Genomic DNA, 19,323 nt, shown 5'->3' with positions numbered 1-19,323 from the left:
GACGCTCAATAATTTGCTTTCAAGACTGAGTTTGAACTGTGTCTTGGATACGTTTCACCATTTAAGCCGTTTCAGTTTACACTTTAACCACCTGTTATACGAGAAGGAGCCGTAATGTATTTGCATGCGCAGGACAGAATACACACTGATCAAAACAAATGGAAAAAAAAGTCAGTATTTGGGTTTCACCAAGGCGCCTGCCGAGCTCGGCTAAAAACGGCTTGGATGTATTTTTCACTGAAAAATATTATTTTGAGAATTTCATGAAAATTGTTGCTCTAAAATATGTAGGTGTTGTTATGTTTTGAGTCAATAGAAGTTTGCAAATCGAACGCTTAAATAGACAGTTATATAACTAAATTCGCCACCTGCTATAAAATTTCTCGCCATTTCTTAAAACCGAGCACTATTTTAAGGGCCCATTAAAGTATCTCGTTGCTAAGCTATACGGTTGCTACCCAAGTGCAATTTCACTTCCGGTCAGCCAAAATTTTTTCGCGCGCTTTTTCCGGCGCCGGCCCGGCGTCGCCGATTCAAGTCGCCGGTACCTCTCTTTTTTACTTGGTTGCAACAAAGACAAGAAAAACTTTTCGTTTACATTTTTATTGATTAATTTTCTGCTTTACGGTTACAACATGTAAGTCGTGCCTTTATGTTTGAAACTTGAGTGTTTTGCTTGAAAATGTCATCCATGTACGGACGTACACAAACTGAAATAAGTATTGCGCTATCATCACCTGCAAAGTTCAAAAAAACTTCTGCGTCCGCGGCCTTTTTGACCGCTCCGAAACTCCCTGACGTCTTTTGCGATAAAACTGTGCCACCATGTGAACCTGTGTCCGTGAACTGCCCTTCCGAACCTGAGAAACTCTACCGTTTAGATAAAACACAAATTAACGAAGCTATCGAGGCCACTAAATTGCAACCACTCTCCCAGGACAGCATGGAGACGGCAAGCAAGGAGAGCAAGGAGGCTTGTAAATTATCCTTAAAAGCAGCTCTAGCTCAAGAATTTCATTCTTACATCAAAAATGCTAACAACTCGATAGAAAACCTGACTGATAATGGTGAGCTCGAAACTTGTGGTGGACAACTTCTCCTTACAACATCAACCTCGCTTAAGAACCTAGTTAACAGTAATTTTAGTAATCTACAACACTGTGACTGTGAAAAAGAAACTGAATTCGAATTTTGTTCGGCAAAACAAAACACAGTTGAAGAGTTCGAGTTCGAGTGTAGTCGATGTGGGAAAAAAGTCAACTTGAAGAGTAGCATTCCTGTCGTTAAAGCCACAACTCGTCCGAGATCTGCAATAAGTAATCTCGTTGCTCTTTCATTCCTTGTCAATGGGCAATATTTCAAAGATTACCACAAAATTCTCGGGACTCTCGGTCTGGATCACGTCATTTCCACTCAGTGGATCCATATTATTTAATGGATTTCACCGTTAGGATCGCCGACTGGAGCGTGCAAGGAAGCAAGAACTGAAGCAGTTCGACGTGGAGATTAGGCCTCATTGCACATTCAGTTCGACGGCCTTTATCTGACACGCGGCCACTATTGGAATAACAGCTCAGCTACCGCTCACGATGTGAAGAATATTGCGTACTCACACCGAACAAAGCGTGGCCAAGGTGCTAGCTGGGAAGGGACAAGCGGTGTAGCAGCCTGGTCAATAATGCTTAGGCACCAGGCCGCTGAAAATTCGCTCACCACTTCCGGTGCCGCGAAAAAAGAACTGTCCGCCTCGAGAGATAATCGTAATTGCTGAGTTTTAAAACAAACATATTTCCTCTGAATTCAAGCATGTGTTTTGCGACAAAATGAAAAACAAAAAAAACAAAAAAATATGTGCAAAGAGTGGTCAAAAAAGCACAATTTCCATTCTCATTTTTTTAATTTTCATTATAAACCGAAACGCATGCTTAAATTTCCTCAAAACGACTTTTGAATTCTTATTGTGCAGAAAATGCGGAAAAAAAGTTTAAGCCATTTAGTTAAAATGCATTTTTCTGTTTCTGGTCACGTGACATTGGGCGTGGTCCGATGACGTCATGAACTGGACCGTATCTGCCCCCCGTGAGTATAGCCCAAATTTGGTCCAATTGAAACATACACGTGCAGAGTTATACCAAATTGATTTTTCCTTTAGAACGTCATCAAAAGATATTTTAAGAACGGTGCCTACTACTGTTACTGCGCATACGTTCTGCGTATCTCGAGATACTCGGGTTTCCTATGGGAGGTGCCTACCAATACAGGGATAATTCTGCGTGGTTTAAAACTATATGGAAAAAGCAGAACTTAGCAAGTATTTTTGGTATCTCAAAGGAAAATTAGGGGTAGCCATGCATTATTGAGAGATAATTTAGCTTCAATTTAGAGAAAAAATTCCATACATTGCCTTATATTTTGGCGCTTTTTAGAGATATTTTTGCTTGATTATCAGTAAAAAATGCGTGGTTGCCCCCAATTTTCTTTTTGTTTTCCAAGAGGCCTTGTTAAGATCTGTTTTTCCCGCATAGTCATAAGCCGCACAAAAATACTTCGATATTAGCAGGCACCGTCCTTAATGTACCCTTAACCCCAAAGTTATGGGCAAATTTGGGGCGAACTAAAAGTAAAGAACATTGAGGAATTTTTAAAACTGATATAATGAAAAATAAAACACCTTTTTTCCGCCGGAACTCGCTTTTTTCCTGCCATCTTTAAAATTTAGCCCCCCAAAAATATATTTCATCGTAACACAAAAGTTCAATGTCATTTATTATGTTGATGAATTTTAAAATTTATTTGGAAAAACTTACCGACCTATTATAACGTCGATTTGACACGGAATTCCAGCATGGTTTTGGAACACTTCGGTACGGAGACTGTGGATGGCATTTTGTAGAAGCACGAATAGCGACAGAGGTCACGACGAGTGCGTACAAGAACCCACAAAGACCCTCGGTAAATCTCTACCTTCACGTGTGCTTAAAACTTCTTTTGAAAACAGCTCTTTGATGTGATAGTTTGCAGTTAGCTTTTCTCAACGATCCATCCGTAAACGCATAATCTTCAGCTCTAAAATTTGAACATATTAATTTCCCTTGGTGATCTTCGTACACATATTCAATCATTCCTCAGTGCTAATAATTTGGTGTTCTATCAAGACAATGAACGCAAACAAGTTACCTTCCTTTTAAACTGAATAAGAGTGGAAGAAGGCAACACAGAAAACAATGAAAATTGAACTTTCGCTTTGGTCCTTTTTTTTTTTCCTTGAAAAATGTTCTAGTGGTAAGAAATTGCTTTGAACATCTTAACACCGACAGCTGATAAAGAGCTGCTTGAAAACTTTAATAAAATTTAAACTAAAATGCTAAAAACATAAAGTCGATAAACAAAATTTGTCCCCCAAAATAGCCCTTTACCATGTGAGCGAACTGGAGTAGACATTGTACACGCTATGGAAATTAAAATCAAGAATAGGAAATAATCCATTCCTCCTCTGAAGTGGCTTCGCATCAAACTGTGTAACTTAAAAATTTAGGTAAAATGATATTGCGACGGAAAACGAAATTTCGATGTCACTTATGGTGACCTATCAAAAAGCAAGAAATTTTCTGTCTTGTTAATGCTGCAGCTAAACCAACTGTGGCTAACAAAGTGGCGCCAACATGTTTAATTGTCATATCAAGGCCAATGAAGGGTAAGCGCATCCTTTATGACTTTGCTCATCTCATCTACTTTATTTGCTAACCCTAAACATAAAACCCCTGTCTAGCTATATATTAATTTCAATAACTATAAGGCAGATTATGTATGTTTAAAAACGTACGGTTAGACTTCCTGTTAGTCCAACGAACACTGTACTCCTAATTTTCTGTTTTAGTGAAAATTATTGTGAATTTTAGACACGTTAAGTTAAAGCTGTCATAAAACCAACCCTTATGAAAGGAAGCGATGCTTAGTTTAACACCGGTCTGATAAACATTGTAGTTGTTAGAAGTGGGTGTGTTAATTAATTGTGTGCATCAAGAGAGGATGAAGGTAAGAGAGGTAATCCCCCATATAGGCCCTATCCCCATCGTAATCCCTCTGAAGTTATTTTTAGAAGGTATCGATTTTCTCGCGGATAATGTTACCTCGCGCGTTACGTATCTTTCACCGTTTTCAATTGTACAACGGCTAATCACAATCATACACTTCCATAAAAAAAAAGTTCCTCGCGTAACTTCCAACGAATCTCTAAAAAATACAAGTGATTTGAAAGCTAATAGAATGTAGATTTTAATGTCCGAAGAGATTTTAAACTCACTGTGACAAAAATATCAAACTTTGTGTGCCGCGGTTGTGATGTTTATACTCGTCTGTTCAATCGCGGCTTCAATTCAAATATAATGTAACACTCTTGCATGAAAAAGCTTGGATTTGTTTCTCGCCTTTCTTTTAAAGAATCTCTTGGCTACATGCGTGATTAAAAAGCTAATGAAATGTAGATTTCAATGACCAAAGGGATTTGAACTCAGTGGGATAAAAATATCAAAATTCGTGCCGAGGTTGTGATGTTTATACTCGTCTGTTCAATCGCGGTTTGGACAACTAAATGTAACACTCTCGCATGAAAAAAGATTTATTTCTCGCTTTTCTTCCAACAAATCTCTTAACTACATACGTGATTTAAAAGTAAATAGAACGTAGAATTCAATTTTGTACTCACTGCGATAAAAATATTAAAATTCTTGCCGGAGGTTGTGATGTTTATAGTCGTCTGTTCAATCGCGGCTTTCAATGTTTCGACAGCTATTAAAATGTAGCACTTGCATGAAAAAAGATTTGTTTCTCGCGTTTCTTCCAACGAATCTCTTAACTACATGCGTAATTAGAAAGCTAATGGAATGTAGATTTCAATGACTAAAGGGATTTTAAACTCACTGAGATAAAAATATCAAAATTCTTGCTGGAGGTTATACTCGTCTGTTCAATCGCCGCTTTCAATGTTTTGACAGCTAAATGTAATAGTCTTGCATGAAAAAAAGATTTGTTATCGCGTTTCTTCCAACGAATCTCTTAACTACATACGAGATTAGAAAGTAAATAAAACGTAGATTTCAATGACTGTAGGGATTTTGTACTCACTGCGATAAAAATATCGAAATTCGTGCCTGGGTTGGGATGTATGTATTTGTCTGTTCAATCACGGCTTTCAATTTTCGCCAGCTAGTTGCATTGTAATATTCTTGCATCATTTCCGCACAGCTGGGCTCTAAAACAAATCATGCCGGAGCGATTCTTTTCCAATCTGCGTTGTCGAAATATAACCACTTTAAACTCGCATTCGTCCACAAAACATATGCAGGCAACGCCTTCTGTATGCATGTTCCGCCATTTTGTTTTTAGATCAATTCGCGAAAGACGCGTAGCATTGCGTGGGAATCGGCCTAGCTGTCAACGTGGGTAAAATTCAGGATAGATGATTGGCTATCACCTAATCCTCTTGGGGCACTGGATCTCGCGGGAGATCTAAAAATAACTTCAGAGGGATTACGATGGGAATAGGGCCTATATGGGGGATTACCTCTCTTACCTTCATCCTCTCTTGTGTGCATATATAACTTAGACATGACTGTTGCGTGAGCTATATTTGTCTGAGTGACACATTTTACATGAAGCATTGAGACTTCCTGTTTACTCAGTTTATCGTTGCACGCAGTTTCGAGTGAAAAGCCTAATACTCATTTTTGGTAAGGAGCCTCAGTCATTCGCATTTTACACTTTTAACCTTCTACGGCAATCCAATCCGATCCATTCTAATCCAATCCGATCCAATCCGATTCAATCCAATCGGATCCGATCCAATCATATCCAATTCAATCCAATCTGATCCGTTCCGATCCAATCCAATCCGATTCAAAACGATCCAATCCAATCCAATCCCATCTCATCCCATCCGATCTAATCCAATCTAATCCAATGCAATTATATTATTGATACCAAGGTCCCCTTTTATTTATTGGTGAGTTTCACTATTTATTTCTGTGCAGTGACGATCCAGGAAAACGACTGCGTTAGTGTCCACATAGGATTAAAATTTGTCTTTGTATTCACTTTCTCCAATGTCAAGTTGTTGTTTGCCGAGAATTGCTACTTTTTTTACGCACGTGTAAGGTCTTTGTTTTGCTCATTAAACCTTTTGTATTTCGAGGTTCTCATTACAAGCACGGCACGGCTGGCTGGTACAGAACTCCACTTAGCCGTAAGGGGGTGTGTATGGTTTGTTGCGTACCAAAGGCGTCTCGTAGACTTTTCCTGTTGGGCACATTTTAGCACTCGTGCCTAGGTTTGATCGTGAGTTTGTAGCAACATTCCACGGACACGGCTCGGTCGGTGGCAAAAATGGCATCCGATTTGAAATGAACTTTGTTTTCAACGAAGGCCTGTGTCTCAATAAATGAACTCCTCCGAAAACCAGCTGCCCAGGAAGGACGGCACATCATCCTTCTTGTCATGGTTTGAGGCAGGTAAGCGGGTGCTTAAGTTTCAAGCAAATGTTGGCGAGGTTTTTCGAGCTGCTTTCCTCAAAGGCCGGGCCAAATGTCATTGAAATTCGACTTGTAGTTTCCTACCTTTCCATTAACATCACATTAACATTAACATTAACATCACCTTTTTTTTAATCACTTTGCACATATATTTTATTTCTCTCTGGCTGTTTAATTTTCATTTTTATAGGCACACATACTGTAATACGACAGGTGACCTGGGGCTGCGTATGATTACCATTCAAACCAAGTCCAAGTAACGAGAGGATTATAGCTTTTGGAGCTCCTCTCATTATGCGAACTCGAATAAAATTGAGCTTTTGCTAGTGGACATCCATCGCAGTTGCACGGTAGGCACCTAAAGCAGTTGCGAAAAGAAAGCATTGCATGATAAATTTAGGTTAGAGCGAAAAGGTTTAGGTACGCAATATGGATCGTGTTTTCGCAGGTTTGCCTTTCCAGCACAGTCCGCAGTCACGCAGTGGAAAAATACTACCGAAAAAGAGAAAGAAGTAAAGAGATGCCTATCATGGCCACCGCGGTATTCGCGTTGCTCTTGGTGGGGGCGGGGGTTACGACAATGAAGTAAGATCTCTCCCTGAGACCGCGGAACACATTCACGCAGTGGATGGATAGAAGTCAAGTAAACAATTCTCCGTCACTGAGGGCCACAGTCACGTAGTGGATGCTTTGGCTACCAATGGGCTCCACGGGCCCGTAGTCGATGTATTACAATTAAGTACCCGGCGATGCAGTGCATGGATAATAATAATAAAGTAATGATATCGCAAATTACACAAGCGCAAACCAAATCCTAAGCCTCAATCTTGGCCTATAATTTATTTTTGTTTTTGATAAATTTAGTTTGTTGTCGAAAGAAATGAAGATACCCTAACCCGAAACCAAATACTAACCCTTAACTTCTACATCTACTCTATCAAGAAATGACACGCCCACAGTGCGAGGCTTATGTGCCTGAGCAGCGGCAAAACTTGGGTTAATCATGTTTAATTTTATTCATATTAGGTCTTGTTTCTTCCGTCAAGGATTCTAGCAGACAGCCAGAACATGGATATCGCGAAATTTTAATCACTAGTTCCATAAAAAAGAAGAAACCAACAAAACAAGTAGCGCTCGTTTACGAAGGACGTAAAAAACTAACTATAAATTAAGTATAGTTAGAGTTAAAGAGCTCGATCAAGATATAAAATACCTACCTCCTAGATATTCATTCCGCAGGTTCTCTCTTGTGACCACGCAGGCCACCCGCGTTCACAGGCCAAGGACATTATGGGATCACGCTTCGCTGTAGCAGTTGTCTCAACGATATTTACCTATCGAGTAACTGCGGTCCACGATGCAAGAACCATACGACTTCAGAGCCAATGCCTCTTTATTGTCAAATCATGCCATAAACCGAAAAATCCTGTGTGACGTTTTAATGCACGCAGGTTAACTTTTGCTTCAAGGAAGGAGGAAACGTTTCGTCATCAGTTTAATTGTGGCTATAAACTCTAGGTCCATAGCCGCAGGTAGAGATCGCAATTTATATAAGAATCTACTGCCACATCATGCTTAATAAGGACGCTCATCCTTTATTTCCAAAAGCATCAACTCGAATCATTATTTGACAATTAGTTCATTAGTTCAAAATCACCCACCCCCTCTTTCTTCCTCGGTAATGTGCAGGTTTAGAGATCGCTTTGTCCAAATGTTCGTCCCTCTGGGCAATAATACCATTCAAATTCGCTACACATAGTTTATTGTTTAACTTTCACACTATATTAACAGGGACGTTTATATTGGTCTAATACATTTCAAAATCGATTGTGGTTTGTACACGGTCGTGGCCAAAGTGCTAACAAAACATAGAACAAAGATGTTTGTCAAGCTTCATAACCATTGCCTTTTATTAACTATGCCCTACGTTATGCCCTTATCACTCATCCCGTAGGCACCACAGTGCGATTGGGGATGTTTTAAAAATCGACGTCCGGTCTCCGGTCAAAGAACATTGAACTAAGGCCCATAGTTGGGGGGACTATCAGAGAATTCTCCGACCAGGTGGATTGGTGACAACAGTTCAAGAACTCCAACTGTTCTTCTTTTCGACCTTACTGGGCTGAATAAGGTACTTGCAATTACTAAGGATGCTAACCAGCACTTTAATGGACAGGAACTTCCTCTTATTAATTGTTGCTGAGGCCCAAGCTTGTTTATTCCCTTTTTCTTAGCGCAAAAGGTGCGAATGGTACAAGTGCCGTTCTTGAGGACTTGGCGCAAGGGGGACATATCATAAATTCCCGAGAAACAGTTCAATATCGTCCCTTTTTCGATTTGAGAGGGTTTTTTAATGCAACAAAATATTTTTTCTCTCGTCAATCACATTCCTTATACATGAATAATTGCAAATGCCTCATTCCGCAGGGCTTCAGTGGGTGAGGACGCGATGACATCGGATGATAAACATGTTTTGCTGTCTGTTGCACATATGCATTAGGGACTTCGCATCATTTTGAACAGAAAGATAAGAAAATATACAAACAATAGAATTCCTCGTCTTCTTATGGCTCCGTCTTGCCAAGAAAAATCGGAGAACGGAGTGGAGGGCGGTGGGCTTTCTGAGGAATGTGGAATATAGGACTTATATTTCAAAAGAAACGTGAGCCGTGATACACAAGTCATAGAACACTTTGTACTTGAATAAAGGTGTGACGCTATGGAATAGTATATCTTTGTCTTGTTGGTCAACGCCATGTTAGGTCTGTTAAAATAATCAATATCTATATATTGATTGAACCTATCACTGTATGTGCATCGACTATTATCTTTTAAGGGGCCTCTATGGAAAGCTAGGTCTAAGGAAATATGTCGAGAGGATCTGTTGAGGGGAACAAATTATATTGTACTCTATTGTTATCAGCTTTCTTTATTTTTTTAGCAGAAGTTAATTCCATACTTTACTACGGTGAACGCGCGATCCTAATGTCTATCATTTACCTCTTCTAGCTAAAATCAATATTTCATCATTGCATTTAAGACTGGAACATAATCTTTCCCTCACAGTCACTAAATTCAAGAGAATCCTAGGTGCAGAGCCACACACATCATTTAATTCAATGACAGCACCTTTCTATCACATTGTAAACTTAATGGCCAAAACATGTAAGTTAAACAAGATCGGCATAGTCTGACCGTAATCAAGATGTGACAATCCAATATATCCGTATCATTTTGTACTGAACGCCTGCAGCTTGGAAAGGAAAACGCAGGAGCTACACAAAAAAGACTGCTACCATAGTCAATGCGTACCATAATATATGACACTGGAAACTAAAAACTTGGGAGTGTTAAGGCCCAAAACGCCCAAATTTGCCTAATGTTGTGTAAGTTCCAAAAAGCAGTTTAGCATGTCTTATGTATTCATATGAACTATTTAAGAGCTGTAATTGGAACAACGCTTATGGATTCCCATCCGATGAAGCTATGAAATACTTGCCTGACCAATTCTAGTATGACGTTTAAACCTTAGCTTTGTTTAGTTACTATATAAGAAATATATAATAATATTAATACGAATTCCCGTTAATCATCACTAACTCTTAACTTAGCTACTTTTAATGTCAACAGCGCTTATTTTTATCCCTTTTTTCAGTCTACTCACGGTCATTTATTTATTTTCTCGTGTATGTTTGGACCCTTTGTGAAAGAAACGTCGCACTGGTAGTTCGCTTTCCAATTTCCGGGTCTAGGTAAAAGGTATAGAAATATTTACATTTTTTTACAAATAATTTATCGGTCAAGTCATTTTAGACACTTCATTCAGGTGATGCCGTTATGCAGCAAATGAAATGAAACCTCTAAAATAATAGTTATAACCGAGACAAAATAACTTGACAGTTTCTTTGAGCTCCACCAAAATAAAGTTTGGACATTTTGGTGAAACCATAAATTGTTTGTTTTAAAGTTCATGTTTAGCCTGAGTCAATGCTAAGTTGCCCTTTCGGTAAAGCTCGTACGTAACTTGGAATTGCTAAAGCATGACAACTTGACCAATCACTTTAAGGATAAGGAAATTATCAACCAATGTACACAAATATAGAGATAAAAAAACCCGCAACTCCAATATAAAGACAACATTCTCATCAAAAACCTGGAGAAACGAATTTCTCACAACGTTAGTTAGATTCCGTGAACCTACCAGGCCAAATTTTTTCTCCCAAAAAATTCCAGCTAAGGCGCAACGTTTGGTGGTGTTACTAATAAATAGAAGGCAAAAATTGTGACATATCAGAGCAAAGTTATTTTTGAAGAACTCAGAGGATATTTAATATTAAAGGGGAAGCATCACGAGGATTTTGACCTCTTGTGGTGAAGATGGTGTGACAACACCTTCACATAGTTACAAAATAATTCAAGAACATCAAGAAAAAGAAATCAAGAGTGTTTCTTGAATATAACAACTTCAACAACAAAAACAAAAACAAAACAAAAACCGTTATTACAACACAAGCAGATAAATTTATACAAAAATTATTCCACCCCCAGTCAATGGCTATAAACAATGTCTCACAAGGGAATGCATTATTTGTTTAGTCATTTGTGTGCACATTTGGATATTGGAGGTTTTAACTCAATATGGCGTCTAAATCCGTTTGGAACAGCCAATTTTAGAGAAGGAAAACTTTTGTTAGCAGAACTGGGAAGAAAATTTTCAAATGTGGAAAATAAAGGATACGACAGTAAAACATTGATTTAGAAGGCAAGGCCGATGGAAAGAAATTCTGAACTTATTAAAACTCTCGAAATCCAAACGGAATCAAGCGGAACATCAGAATAAGATCCAAGGCTGCTGGAGGTGGCTGAAATTTCAGTATAAGAAAGAATAGGATTTGCAACGTCGTGAATTAAATTAAAAAGTTGAGAAGGACAAGCTCCTGCCTCCTCAAATCAAGTGGGTAAATACCAGCGTCGGTTAGTCCGCTGATGCTACTGTTTTATGAGGCACCGAATTTGTTGTAAATGTGTATTACGCGCACTCTCGTAACTGTATGTAGCGCAGTAGTCCGTCCATTTCAAAATGACTAGCCATGAAATTGCTGTTAAACAGCGATTAAACCTACCTGTAAGAAGGTCTAAATTCCTATTTTCCTAAGTCAGAGAAATAACGCTTAAATAATCGGTATTCATGGTTTAAACATTGGTTAGGCGGTTTGCATAAACGCTGTCTAAACTTCGTATAAATAATCGCCCCTTCAATATTTATTGAAGCAAGGTAAGTCAATTATTTTCTCCTAAATCGAATCTTGGTCCAAACGAGCGCAAAGTTAAACTTTATATTTCATTCGCCTTATCGTTTCGTTACTGATCACAGTCTGTGTTTAGTCACTACCGCAGTAGCGGAGTTTACATGCAGGTGTCTGATAAAAGTAATAAACATAGTAAAATCCACAATTTCTGACACTGACTTTCGTGAACCATTTGCAGCAGTTGTTGCTCCAGTGAAAACACACCTGTCCATCAACCTTTGCACCCGTAACGTTTGGATGGCCCCCTCTCAACCAGCCGGGTGCATGAGTGCCACATCTGTGTGTGGGTGGACAAATGGAAGGCATTCTTGTTCCTGCTGCGCCTTCAAGTCGGAACCAGCTAGAATGGAGCCTATAGTCACATTGGATTCCAGCACCGTGGGTCACCTTTCTGTCAGATCGATTCAGACTTGTATAGTGTTGACATTCTGTGGAAGAGTAAATAGATTATTTCCAGTTAGTCAGTATATTAAAAAAAGAGAATTATTTAGGGACAGCACTGGTGAGACTTGTTGAAAGTTGAACATTCCTATCAATTAGCTACATAATCCGCGCATCCTTGTTGGGAAGGAGGGAGGGGAGGCAATGAGTACGGTATAACCAATGCAGTGAGCTAATATACGGGTAGTCGACGCCTGAAAGGCTCCCGACGTTCTTGATCCATTTAGTGCATGATCAAGAAAAAAAAATTAACGTCTAGGCCAAAAGAAATCACAAGGAACATCACACATTATCTTATACGCATTGTAAGCTCAGAGGATGCGGGTTTTTTTAGGGATCTAGCTGCTGCTAACCACATTGTAAGGTTATTTCTTTCATGAAGTTAAAAAATTCATTTCAGTTCACATGTATAATCATCTTTTTTGCCAACTTTTCTCACTTTTTTAGTAGTGATGATAAATTTTACAGTGCCAAGAAATCGTAAGGAATTATTGCCTGTAATGTGTGTGCAACTCGTCATTCCGTCTCCAACGAATCCAGCGTTACAAATGCAATTGTAAGATCCAGCCGTATTACGACAGAAAGCAAGGTTACGAAGGCAGCCATGTGTTCCTTGACTACATTCGTCGATATCTATGAAATAACAGAAAAAAGTCATTTGACACATTATTACATTAAACAAATCGACGGCTATTTTCTATAGTCTATGCTCTTATAGACGATAAAATGACGTCATAAAATGTTCAAACTTCTCTACCAAGTTCTAAAAAATTATGGCGTCATTTTATGGTCCGTAAGAGTATGGGTCATGAGAACTGCCATCGATTTGTTTGTTTTTTTTTTTTTGTTTGTTTTTTGTTTTTGTTTTACAATAGAGAGACATAGATTCGCGTTTACGGCAAACGGCAAACGTCAGATTCGCGCTAATGTTTTCTTGGAAAAATGAGTACGTATATGGAAATTGTGCATGGCAGTTCGGATCTTTCACTCTAATGCAAAACTACTCAACTGAAAACAGTGAGCGGCAAATGAAAGATAAACATGGTCACGTGGTCATGTCTAACGTTTGCCGTAAACGTAATTATAAATCTCTATAATAACATCGAAAACGTAGGAGAGTAACTGTCTGTATTTTTCCGTCGAGAATGTGCGCGCTTTACATCTGACGTCATTTTTATTGTCTGTACTCTTACAGGCAATAGCTATGGCTAAACAGCGTGCAGGAATTTTGACAGTTATTGTCAACTTGTTATCTCACACAAATGATTTTTTTGTTCGCCTTATAACAGACACTGTCGTAAGCACCAATGCTACTAAGATGAGTCACTCTACAAAGCTAATCTAAACCAAGCTAAGCCTACGAAAAACAAACACCAATAAAAAAAAAACTGAACCATTGCAAAAAGCTTCTACACTTTACAAATGATAATTGGCCATATCAAGAACATCCTAGATTCACAGTTGCCTCACTCTGTTATAAAGTTGCATTAATTTCTTTACTTTTTAGTGCAATGATGCTCAGTAATTTTGGTAGATCGTCAGTCGGCCACAGACAGCAAAGCTTCAATAGAGTTAGTCGATATAAGTTGTTTAAGTTTGTCGAGACTCTATTATAGTTTGTCATTGTAATAGTCAATCAGCCTTTATAGTACCTTCAATAATTTTTCTAGTTTTCCAGTATAAGTGGCTTGAAATCCATAGTTAATCTCCTTGTTGATCCCTCGGTTCGTATCTCTCCTTAATGTTCTTTAGTAGTTTTCTCCAAGTAAGGTTTTCAGTGTTGTAACGTTCGATAACTGCAGGTATGTCTTTCATTTATGTAAATTAGAGTTGCTGTAGAAAAGCAAATCTCGGGTTGATATTTGTAACTTTTTTTTTTCAATTTTTCGAAAGTCCAAGTTTTAATTCTTCTTGCTTGAAACGTTCACATATGACTCGATTTAGGTATTTCTTTGGTATTTTGCATTTTCTCCTAACTTCAGTGAAGCCCATGTTGCAAGAAAAATGTCAGATCCATCAATGTTATAGCAGAGCAGTTGGCGTTTACATCACAGAGAGACAAAGACACAGTGCAATCGTTAAAGGGAACATCCACTCTTGAAATAAATCAACGTTAAATTGTTGAAAATACAATCTAATTGGAAAGCGCGGAGATAATATTTCTGTGTCGGACAAAACAGAATTTGATTATCGCCTATTCTTCATTTTAAATTTCCAAAGGAGTCGCCTGCTTGGATTTCTTGACTTTATAATACGGTTGCTCAGATGTTTCACCAAAAAAATAACTTCTAGTTACCGACAATAGCGGCAACCGTTTGACGTCATGAAGTCCAAAATTGCGACCCAAGGAAATTTAAAAACGAAAATAGGCGACAATCATATCTAATTCTTGGCACACTTGAATGTCACTTCTGCTTTTTAAACTAAAATCTAGAATTTAGACACTATTTCCAACAATTTACCGTCAATTTGTTGTCGGAGTGGAGGTTCCCCGTTAATATCTATTAAAGAAACACGTTTGTCAGACAGCACAATTACGAGTCTCTCTAGAATACGAGGGGAACAAAATACTTTGTAACCCAGTTAGCTTACCCTCTTCACAATGGTGGCCACTGAATCCTTTGGGACAGACACAACGATATCCTTTGTCTGTAAAACCTGACTGGCAAATCCCGCTGTTCTGGCATGGCATCTTCCCACAGGCATTCTGAAAAACGGAAAAAATGAATAACCAGAAAATATATAGTGTACCCATCGACTTTATTAATATTCATATCTTTTACAGGAATACACACAGCCTGCATATAGCAGAGCTAATCGAGGCGGGCTGTGTGAGTGAATAATTATTACAAACAGAAAATTACAAACATGCTGGCAAACGGAAAACGGACTACAGATCGTTCTGAAGATCGTTCTGAAGATAGTTCTGAAGTTTTCATTGAGTTCTGTAGTCAGAACAAAATTTCCTGCTTGCACTTACAACACTTTGAAAGTTTTACAGTATTATTTTGCTGTCATAGACGTCAGAGGCTCCGATCAAACAGCCACTCTTTTCTCACGTTGACTTCCATCAATTATCTCCTCTTCTATAGTTTTGCGCCTACCTACGGGAGCTCTAAGATGAGGGAGAGTGTCGTTTTGAAGGCTACTAGCGAAAGTGTGTGACCGAATTATTGTCGAAATTTTCATGTGGACTGTTTCGTCCGCTGTTGATTCCCTGAAGCGTAAAACTCCATCTTTGAATTTTCTCACTTTTCTTACTGGTTTCAAAACTTTCTTCCACCATTCATTACCCCACGTATTCCAGTGGCTCAAGAAAGCTGCTTAACGTGACATAAGTAAAGAAGCCCTCTCAACTGTAGAGTCCGTTGGGTGCTACAGTCCTTTGACTATAAGCTGCTTATTGTTAAACTTGCGTGTTAAGTTTCACACACACACAATTCTCTGAGCACGTGCTCATTATTTTGAAAACGCGCTTCCCAACAGATTACACTACTCTTCATGCGGCTATAGTGTGCACGATTTATTCCCAAGGTATGTTCTTCACGCGCTAAGGCTCGCTGGCAAGTTAACGGTTATTCTGGTTGCACTGTAAGAACTAGCAAATGTTTGATTTTCCGGCGTTAGTAAACGCCTAGAATCAGACATTGCACGGGACTAGTTTGGTTTCGTAACGGTTAAATTCCATGCTATCTCACCTTTGCACCTCGGTAGAAGTAGGATGTATCATCCTTGAATTCGCTGTCGTGCTCCAAATGAGTGGAGTTATTCAACTCGCATCTGTGTTTTACTTTTCCATTTTCTGGATTCTTTCTAAAGTTAAAGCTGAAGCAATTGTGCTCCTGGTAACACATCAGTTCACAAAGATCCATGTCTTGGACGTCGATGGCTTTTATCGTGTGATTCATCAATCGTTTGTTTGCAAAGAAGAAGGAGGCTGGAAACTCCATGGAGCGAAATTCTCATGAAAAAAAAAAAAATAATAAAAAATGCATCCCTAAATTTTCTTGAGAGGGACTGTTTGAGGTGGCCATTGGGGACCTTCAGATTCAGTGACTACAAGAACGATATTGAGCACGCGGGGGCCACTTTTTAAATAAAGTTCACGAATTCACGTACTTTAGATAATCACTTGTCAGACCAGTCTTGTTTCTAGGATGTCCTTTTCTGCCGGAAAAAAACGGGAAGAAGTGAGAGTTTAGGGGACGTGATACGGTTTAAATTATGAAAGTCGTGCTCGTGCTCAATCTTGAGTCGTTCTTAGATCTGAAGGTCCGCATAAAAGGGACAGTGTCACCTATTTTTAGTGTTACTATGAATAGGCAAAAAACGTAATTGTTTCAATGCAATCGTTAAAATAAGGGTAAAGTCTTTTTGACAATGACACTATACTAGTGCACAGAAACTACTTTTAATTACGTTTGGCTATGGAAATCTAGGATGGAAGTGGGTTGCAACTTGAAAAAATTAGCCCTCCCTGTGTCTTTTGAAGAGGTCGCTAAAAATTGATTATGATTATTTTCTTAATTCCTGCGAGTAAAACCTTTTAAGGTTTTGAATAATTTCTTCTCGATGTTGTAAGAGCAATTTTATGTTACAGAACGGTTCTTTGTCAAATATTTGAGCCGTTTTGACCAAAATACAGCAAGATCGCCGTGCCAGTGCGCATGCCCTTTTAAATGACTTTTCGAGAACATGACTGAAAATCATTTTCAGAGTATCGAGACCTCAGTCAATGTAATCTCAAACAGTCTTTCTAATTCTCAGGACTTCACCTACCCGAATGATCGTAATTTGTCTAATTATGACACGACTTCTGCATTAATTTACATTAAAAAAAAGGCCAAACAAAAAAAAACAAAAAAAAAAAAAAAAAAAAAAAAAAAAAAAGAATAAACAAGGATAAACAAATCGTTGTCCTTATTCCACATCTCTCTCTCTCTCTCTCTCTCTCTCTCTCTCTCTCTCTCTCTCTCTCTCTCTCTCTCTCTCTCTCTCTCTCTCTCTCTCTCTCTCTCTCTCTCTCTCTCTCTCTCTCTCTCTCTCTCTCTCTCTCTCTCTCTCTCTCTCTCTCTCTCTCTCTCTCTCTCTCTCTCTCTCTCTCTCTCTCTCTCTCTCTCTCTCTCTCTCTCTCTTTCTACCCGTTATTCCGGTGGAAACTATCGGTGGTTCCTTTGGCAGCAGCCATTTATTTTTGTCACAGAATGCATTGTGCTATGAAAGAATTGGAGTTTACACCAACGGTTGCTGTCCTAAAACTTTAATTTAACCTGTTTGATGATAAGCGCTAACCATAACAATTTGGTACCTGTTCTCAAACATTTGCCACTATGTGATGTATTTACATATCGTCAATTATATTTGACGCTTATATTCAACTAATTTTGAAACCACCTGCTACATCTCAGTAGCAAGTCCACGCCTTCAGTCTTCAGTAAGTGGTTGTCCCGCTCTCGAACGTTCGATGTGCTTGTCTTCGTGAAACGAGCCTTTGTTTTGGTCTCAAAACTAACGGATTTGCTAGCGCATCTAGACATAATACTCTTCTAAATGCGTGAATAAACAGTTCAGATGTCCTCATACTATTGATAATACAATACTTTAATGACTTCTGTCTTTAAAAAGGAAAAAAACTTTCTTATTGCTACGTTTAAGCAAAACAATTACAATTTAAGACACAAGATTAGGAGTGCTAGAGGATTTCTTAATATATACCACGGAAAAACTGTTTCAAGTTTTATATTATAAAAATTTCTAGATTTAATGTTACCGTTGTATCTTAATAAATCTTCCCAAAATGTCCTTCAGTCCTTGTTTACAACAAGATCAGATGAATTACATCAAACTTTTCTCAAACTCTAGTTGAATGAGGAATTATATTCTTTGTCCTTATGAGAGGCTTAGGTTCCCAAAACAAGGCCTTTTTTATAACAGATATAATATCATCTATTTGAAAAGCATCTTTACATTTGCTTAAATGAGGTCTTTGGTAATTTGTGTGTAAACAATTCCACCATTCCATGAATTTTCTTAATTAAAAATTGCTTGAAAAAATACGTTTATGAAGGACAAAAACTTATTTGAAAATAAAGGTAATATGTGATTGAGAGAGTACAGTTTTACGGGAAGTCAGAGTTATGTGGCAAGAGAAACTTTAGCCAACTGCAGTTGAAAAACAATGCGTAAATGCGCCAGAAAACACCTGCGAAGTTGTCATAATGATGAAACATTAGTTAGACTTCTGTAAAGTGTTGTCTTTCGAGATCCACTCTAGCTGTGTAACGTTTAACGTTTAACTTTTCATATGATTATCTAACAGAGTCTAAAAGCCCTTGGTGTCTCACTTAGCATGTCTCCGATCGTCTCAATGACGGCGACAAAAAAAACTATATAAACTCTTGGTTCTTTCTACTTTTATGCCAACTGAAGCAATTGAATTTATTTTGAAGAATGATACTTATTACATGCTGAAAGTTATTGACTTCATTTCCTTTTTGTCGCCAATAAAAGCGTAGCTCTTAATAAAAATGGATGGAAGAATTTACATTTATTTAAATCCCTCACTTGTTTACGATGTATTTTTGCTATTAATGTTAACTCTCGCATTTTGAGGTTTCAACGGTTATTTTCGCTAACGAGTCGTAATATTCGTATTCAAATAGTCACCACTTAGAATTTAATGTTCAATGTACCAATAAACTATCCCCTAGTTTGAAAATAAAGGTTCGTTGTAGTAGGAAAATAGCTCGTGGCTTCTGTTGCACGACGAGAATACAAAAAAGCGTGGCTATTTTTTTTAATTAATGCTTAAGAGAATTGGCCAAGTATATTGTGTTTTGAATCATTTTACAGCCAGAGCGATCAAAGAGCTACGCTTTAAACCCTTAACAAAATAAACTTAAATATGATATTATATAATAAATAATAAAAGTCGTTTAATTCAAGGGAAATTATGTTCGTACCTTCTGATCGAACTGGAGTTGACATTACACAAGCCATCGGCACGAGAGACAAGAATAGAAAGCAACCCATTTCTCCTTGGAAGT

The 19,323-nt window shown here is 38.2% G+C and overlaps 2 protein-coding genes across 2 annotated transcripts in view; both read right to left on the bottom strand.

The window, feature by feature from the left end:
* Positions 1-19,323, bottom strand: part of LOC146463961 (uncharacterized) — a gene marked incomplete at its 3' end in the record, with an annotated part of 74,769 nt that overhangs the window by 8,690 nt on the left and 46,756 nt on the right. The gene's annotated exons all lie outside the window — the stretch shown is intronic.
* The window catches only part of LOC146463967 (uromodulin-like), an 8,799-nt gene continuing 229 nt past the window's right edge, over positions 10,754-19,323 (bottom strand). The window contains exons 1-5 of the mRNA XM_085083835.1: positions 19,240-19,323; positions 15,976-16,238; positions 14,870-14,984; positions 12,773-12,910; positions 10,754-12,264 (exon numbers count right to left, since the gene is read on the bottom strand). The exon at positions 19,240-19,323 is cut by the window's right edge and continues 229 nt beyond it. Coding sequence (XP_084939961.1) covers positions 11,909-12,264; positions 12,773-12,910; positions 14,870-14,984; positions 15,976-16,238; positions 19,240-19,309 — 942 coding nt within the window. The 5' untranslated portion in view covers positions 19,310-19,323 and the 3' untranslated portion in view covers positions 10,754-11,908. The remainder of the gene's footprint in view (positions 12,265-12,772; positions 12,911-14,869; positions 14,985-15,975; positions 16,239-19,239) is intronic.

Source organism: Pavona decussata, unplaced genomic scaffold (genome assembly GCF_977016875.1).
Source record: "Pavona decussata unplaced genomic scaffold, jaPavDecu1.1 SCAFFOLD_171, whole genome shotgun sequence".
Classification (NCBI taxonomy): Eukaryota; Metazoa; Cnidaria; class Anthozoa; order Scleractinia; family Agariciidae; genus Pavona; species Pavona decussata.
The sequence above is the reverse complement of the archived record's forward strand: the minus strand, read 5'-3'. Positions and strand labels throughout refer to the sequence as shown.